The sequence below is a fragment of the Electrophorus electricus genome, chromosome 16 (assembly GCF_013358815.1).
Source record: "Electrophorus electricus isolate fEleEle1 chromosome 16, fEleEle1.pri, whole genome shotgun sequence".
NCBI lineage: Eukaryota > Metazoa > Chordata > Actinopteri > Gymnotiformes > Gymnotidae > Electrophorus > Electrophorus electricus.
The window spans coordinates 220,371-227,500 of NC_049550.1; the positions used below are offsets into that span (position 1 = coordinate 220,371).

The 7,130-nt window shown below is 50.4% G+C and overlaps 1 protein-coding gene across 2 annotated transcripts in view; it reads left to right on the plus strand.

Moving 5' to 3' along the window:
* Window positions 1-4,988: 4,988 nt before the first annotated feature.
* Window positions 4,989-7,130, plus strand: part of gpc6a (glypican 6a) — a 135,200-nt gene continuing 133,058 nt past the window's right edge. Inside the window, exon 1 of one of the 2 annotated variants that reach the window (XM_035534931.1) lies at window positions 4,989-5,438. In XM_035534931.1, coding sequence (XP_035390824.1) covers window positions 5,294-5,438 — 145 coding nt within the window. In that variant the 5' untranslated portion in view covers window positions 4,989-5,293. The remainder of the gene's footprint in view (window positions 5,439-7,130) is intronic. The other variant, XM_035534932.1, reaches the window with a different exon arrangement.

Below are 7,130 nucleotides of genomic sequence, written 5' to 3' on the forward strand. Positions count from 1 at the left end.
ACTCTAACTCTATCCCAAACCCTAACAGTAAACCCTAAAACCCTAACCCTTAACCCTAACTCTAACCCTTAACCCTAACCCTAACCCTAACCCTAACTCTAACCCTTAACCCTAACCCTAACCCTAACCCTAACTCTAACCCTAACCCTCTAACCCTAACTCTAACTCTATCCCAAACCCTAACAGTAAACCCTAAAACCCTAACCCTTAACCCTAACTCTAACCCTTAACCCTAACCCTAACCCTAACCCTAACTCTAACCCTTAACCCTAACCCTAACCCTAACCCTAACTCTAACCCTAACCCTCTAACCCTAACTCTAACTCTATCCCAAACCCTAACAGTAAACCCTAAAACCCTAACCCTTAACCCTAACCCTAACCCTAACCCTAACCCTAACTCTAACTCTAACCCTCTAACCCTTAACCCTAACCCTAACCCTAATCCTAACCCTAACTCTAACCCCAAACCCTAACCCTAACCCTAACTCTAACCCTAACCCTAACTTTAACTCTAACTCTAACCCTAACTCTAACTCTAACTCTAACTCTAACTCTAACTCTAACCCTAACTCTAACCCTAACTCTAACTCTAACTCTAACTCTAACCCTAATTCTAACTCTAACTCTAACTCTAACTCTAACTCTAACTCTAACCCTAACTCTAACCCTAACCCTAACTCTAACTCTAACTCTAACTCTAACCCTAACCCTTAATCCTAACCCTAACCCTAACCCTAATCCTAACCCTAACTCTAACCCCTAACCCTAACCCTAACCCTAACCCTAACCCTTAATCCTAAATCTAACCCTAACCCTAACTCTAACTCTCATTCAAGAGAGATTTGGAATTAAAACTGTAGAATCATTGTGTGATGGGTGTGTGTGTGTGTGAGTATGTGTGTGTGAGGGTGTGAGTGTGTGTGTGTGTGAGTGTGTGTGTGTGTGTGTGTGTGTGTGTGAGTGTGTGAGTGTGTGTGTGTGTGTGTGTGTGTGTGTGTGTGTGTGTGTGTGTGCAGCCAAGAGTGTAATTGTTCCAGTGGATATTAGTTTGGAGTGCAAACAGGATGTGTGCTGTGATATGGAGTGTGTTTGTTTTTTCCTGTGGTCCTGATTTTATCGCAATGGTCCCTGTTGTGGATAATTGATGAGAGGTGTCCAGATTGAGTCAAAATTAGTAGTTTTGTTTTTAATGGATGCCCTTAATTTTCCATTTGAAATGTAGTTGTAGTCCATTAGCATTTTTCCCCGGTAGTCCTCAGAGCCAAACCACAATCTCTCAGAGTTCAGTGGAGCAGGTTTAAGTGTCTATGTTTGATGTTTAACCTTTTTATAGGAAAGAAAGTCACTATGATATATTAAGGTTGGGAGCAGGTGAGAATGAAATGAGAAATAAATGAGAATAGAACGAGAATGGTCCCAACAGTGAGACCAAACGTCCGGTCTGCTGTTCAGAGTCTGGTATGCACACGCATACACTGGAAAGTCCTGCCCAGGGTTACACACCTACTCACCATACACACACACACCTTCGATGGCCATCTCACTGTGCAAAATACACAAAATTAGACTTATTAATCCAGTTTTTATTTTAAAAATCTTGAACATGTCAATTTTTGGAACATATATATACATTTTCTATACTACAGCTTGGTCACATGCTTTTCACACACACAGTTTCAAATATCATTCCTTAAAAACGTGCTGCCGCCACCTGGATGTGTTTTTCTTCCCAAACAGTGAACACACACTTTGTTCTGCTGTATCAGCCAGCCAAGCAGTGCACCGTGACAAGATTTCACTCCTTCATTCATTAATTCTCTGCTTTTCAGCTCGGTCAGCCACGTAGGTTGGAGGTTGGAGCCTCGTGCCATTACGCTGATGTGCCCAAATATTTAGTGACTGCCACAGCTTTCGCACGGTTGCATCCTACCAAAAAGCGATCGGTACTCTCCTGTCTGAAGGAACACACGTGTCACCGACAGAACATGTGACACTTCTCATAACTGGCTGACAGTCATTACATGACACTAACACTGATGTAATGTGATTAACACCAGAAAGCGTGTTGGGGGTGTGCTAGGGTTCGATTTTACAGGCTGCACTCTGAGTGATTGACACCTGTGTATTGAAGCAAGGCGTGACCAGACAAGTCAAGATGTCATTTTAATGTTGCAGGAGATCCCACAGATAAAAGGTGTGTTAATCCCGCAACATTTTTTACCCGCGGAGCTGTATGACTGCCCTCCAACAGTCTGGATTAACACTGCCTTCCCACAGTCTGGATTAACACTGCCCTCCAACAGTCTGGACTAATACTGCCTTCCCACAGTCTGGATTAACACTGCCCTCCAACAGTCTGGACTAACACTGCCTTCCCACAGTCTGGATTAACACTGCCCTCCAACAGTCTGGACTAACACTGCCTTCCCACAATTTGGATTAACACTGCCCTCCAACAGTCTGGATTAACACTGCCCTCGAACAGTCTGGATTAACACTGCCCTCCAACAGTTTATATTAACACTGCCCTCCAACAGTCTGAATTAACACTGCCTTCCCAAGTTAGCAAGTGTTAGCATGCTTTTGCACTCTTCCGGCAAATGGTGACACTTTAAAGTCTGAACGGACCGTGTGACGTGGCGAGATGAACATGCTCATTGGCTGAACAAATGACCAGCTGGTGCATCATGGGATTTGCAGTGCCAGGCACCGAACAGGACTGGACGCCCTTCCAGTGTGGCCTCAAACATCCAGGTACACTAAGTACACTCGCCCCATCTGGCCGTGCTGTTGATCCTCCCACCTGCCATACTCCCTGTGCTCATATTAGCTGGAACTTCACAGGTGACCCCTGACCCCGCCTGAGTCCATCACAGCAGGGCTTGTTAGCTGGCCACGCCTCCACCACGCATCCTCTCACAGGCGTGTCCACACAACGACCCAGTCAGGGCCCCACCCATTTGAGAGCCCCACCCCTCCTCCACTCATCACCGTAAGCAGGAACAACGTCTTGTTACGAAGCTCGCGGGAGCGTCCGCATCCAGTCTGTTATGCGGGGACGTCTGTGGCGTCTCTCCCTTAGTCTGCGGGACATTTACGAGGCTCTCGTCATGATTGATGGTGCGCGCTCCCTCATGAGACGCCCTGCACGCCTCCATTACTGGGCCGGATGATGGCTGTGCACATCAGCTACCAGCTGCTCCTTATTCCCCCACACTTCATAACCGCAAGACACCCCAGAGACCCACAGGTTTCCGCGACAACAGGCTACACACACACACACACACACACAGAGAGAGAGAGAGAGCGGTCAGAGGAAAACCACTGACCTTCCATGTGGTGCAAACAATGGCGTAATACATCTCAGGAGGCTAGAGGCTGCTGTTAGCCACACACACACACAGTCTGGGGGCTGCTGTTACCTTCAGAACCTTCTAAGCCTGTATGTCAGAGGGACATTAACTATTCCTCACACGTTCCTGCCGCACTGTGGAGTTCCATGTCTCCGCACCACACGCACACTGGAGCGCCGTACTGTGGAGTTCCATGTCTCCGCACCACACGCACACTGGAGCGCCGTACTGTGGAGTTCCATGTCTCCGCACCACACGCACACTGGAGCGCCGTACTGTGGAGTTCCATGTCTCCGCACCACACACACACTGGAGTGCCACCACACACACTTCCCTGTCCGTTTTCTTTCTCTACTTTCCATCGCTGTCCATCGAGGGGTTAACGGACGGTCCTGCTTTGTGTTTTAACGAATTGGCTCAATACAGTGTTGAGAACCCAGGTGGAGAAGAACAATGTACCACACGGCTAACGGCTACCTTCACAAAGCCTCCAGACAATGCAACGCCACGGTATTTTATTGAGCTGAAGTCAGCGCACAGTGTGAGTGTTTGTGTGTGTGTATGTGTAAAACCCAACTGTTCGTACAGTCTAACGGATTCATCTTCTGTGTGAGGTAATAAGGTGAGCTCTCTCTTCAGACGGATCAACGTTCTATTGGATAAATCCTGGGAGGTTAAACAGACGAGGACCCGCAGGTTAGCAGGGTGGGGATCATCCGGGCTCCAAGCTCAGACAGAGGAGCTCAGACAGAGGAGTCCAGCTCCTCCCCTGGGAGGGGCAGCGATGGACGTTCCGGTTGTCGGAACGGTGCACACTGTGCCCCGCTGTGTTGCGTTGCCTCCAGCAGCATCAGGTGGTAGAGTGCAGCAGATTCAAGTTTGATTATTCATCAACTTTCAGCTGACGTTCACACAGAGAGACCACTGCACCTGGACAGGTCTGCAAGCACAGTCTTCTAACACACACACACACACACACATATGCAGGAAAACAATCAAAAACATAGCTCACACACACGCAGGAAAACACTCAAAATCATTGCTCACACACACACACACACAGAGCAAGAACACTATTCAAGGAATTTATCTTAATCTTCACGGAAAGGCACACGCGCGCAGAACATTTAAAACGGTTTAATATTGGCGGATCTGTGGCACGTGCGTGATGTACATTATTTCGTGGGGCGCCGCGTGCCACCGTGACAGGCGGCGTTTCGGAGTTGTGCGGTAATCGACTGAACGCCCACGGGACGTGGACATGTCGGGTTATATTATGGGATGTTATTGCTCGCGATGCCACTCCGTGTCCGAGTGTGTGACCAAATGCATTTTAATCTGGTGGGTTTGTTGTTGCGCGCCGAGCGTGCGGTAATCCCGTGCGCCGGTGTCCCGAGTACTGCACGGGCTCTTTGTTTTGAATCCCTGCGCCGCGGTTAAAGTCCGCGCGAGACGCGCGATGTATCTGCGGCGGCTTCGAGTTACGGGGCCAATCGCGCGGGATGACGTGCGGCGCAACGGATTCCAGTCCGTGTTTTTCTCGGTGCTCTTATTTGGTCACCGGCTAGCGCACGGTCTGTGTGTGTGTGTGAAAGCGAGAGGGAGAGAGAGAGCGTGCGCTCTTGTGTGTCTGTGAAAGAGAGAGGGAGGGAGCGAGCGTGCGCACGGTGTGTGTGTGCACAGTCTCAGGATCGCTGCCTTCCCCGTGGAGCGCTGTATAGTTAAGTTGGACGGAGCACCGCCGCGCGCTGTCTTCTCCGCGCGGGTTTTTGTATGTATTTGGGAACAGAGGTGGGCTTTTCTGGCGGGACAAACTGGGAGTGCTTCGCTATGACACGCTCGTGCACCAAGGCGTGATTCCTGATTAATGAACATTGTGCAAGTGGAGACTGGGGACTCGGCTCGTGCGACCGTGCGGGCTTGTCTGTCGCGAGCGCAATGCTGGGCATCCCGTTCGTCCTGTGCACCCTGGTCCTCGTGGCCCTCGGCGCCGACGCGACGTCGCGGAGCTGCGGCGACGTGCGTCACGCGTACGCGGCCAAGGGCTTCGCTCTCGCCGGCGCCCCCCAGCACGAGATCGCAGGTAAGAGACGCCGAAAACTCTCGAGGTGCGGCGCGCGCTGGAAAAGAGAACCCCCCCCCCCCCCCCCCTCGCCTGCAGCTCGTGCTTGTGCGCTGGCTCCGTTAAAGCAGCTGTTGCACACGACGAAACGGCTTCGGACGGAATCTTGGAAGCGAATACGCGGTCATGTCATCGCACGCGCATTGGCGGCGGCGTTAAGTCGAGGTGATCGATACACGTCCGAATCGCGCGCGAGCCCTTTGTCCACGTGCACCAGAATGAAATCCCTGCAAAACTTCTGCTCGCTCCGTGCGGCACGCTCCATTCTCACGGGCAGAGTTTGGGGGAGACGCGAGTGCGTGGCGCAGTGGGGGGGCGGGGGGACACCACAGGTTTGCGTGAGAGGAAAACGTGAAAGACGTGAAGTTAAAGCAAACTCACGGCAACAGTGTACATATAAGATCAGCGTCGACATTTAATGTCAGTATCCCCGGGCAACATGAATCATTAATGACGCGCTGCCTTTAATAGAAAGTATATCTGTGAGAACTCTCGGAGTTGGTAAGCAGCTCGAGATCAGCGGGTGAAGGGACGGCGTCTTACATCTTTAATCTGCAGCGCAGTCGCGCGGGTCCTTGTTATTGATCTCTGTCCCCGTGGAGCTAAACGGCCTTCAGAGTGCAATATGAATGTGAATTTAGGCAAATGGGCTAAAGTATGCATGCGTGCGTCACACGGGTAACGCCTGGCACCTACCCCACACAGTACGTCATACAGGTAACGACTGGCACCTACCACGCACAGTACATCACACAGGTAACGACTGGCACCTACCCCACACAGTACATCACACAGGTAATGACCGGCACCTACCCCACACAGTACGTCATACAGGTAACGACTGGCACCTACCACGCACAGTACATCACACAGGTAACGACTGGCACCTACCCCACACAGTACATCACACAGGTAATGACCGGCACCTACCCCACACAGTACGTCATACAGGTAACGACCGGCATCTACCGTACACAGTACGTCACACAGGTAACGACAGGCACCTACCACACACAGTACATCATACAGGTAACAAACTACCCCACACAGTACATCATACAGGTAACGTCTGGCACCTACCACACACAGTATGTCATACAGGTAACGTCCGGCACCTACCACACACAGTACGTCACACAGGTAACAACCAGTAACTACCACACACAGTACATCATACAGGTGGCAACCGGCACCTACCCTACACAGTACGTCACACATTATGTCACACAGTATGTCATACAGGTAACAACCAGCACCTACTCCACACAGCACATCATACAGGTAACAACCAGTAGCTACCACACACAGTACATCATACAGGTAAGAACCAGCACCTACCCCACACAGCACATCATGACCAGTAATGACCAGTAGCTACCCCACACAGTACGTCACACAGGTAACGACCAGCACACAGTACATCACACAGTATGTCACACAGTATGTCACACAGGTAACAAACTACCCCACACAGTACATCATATGGGTAACGAGTACCTACCCCACACAGTACGTCACACACGTAACGACCATCACCTACCCCACACAGTACTCATTTTGTTTTATCAGTGACGTGTCTTTCCAATAACCAAGTAAACCTTTACTCACAGACGGTCTACGCTTGACAGCCATACTTGTCTCTGCCCAGATTTC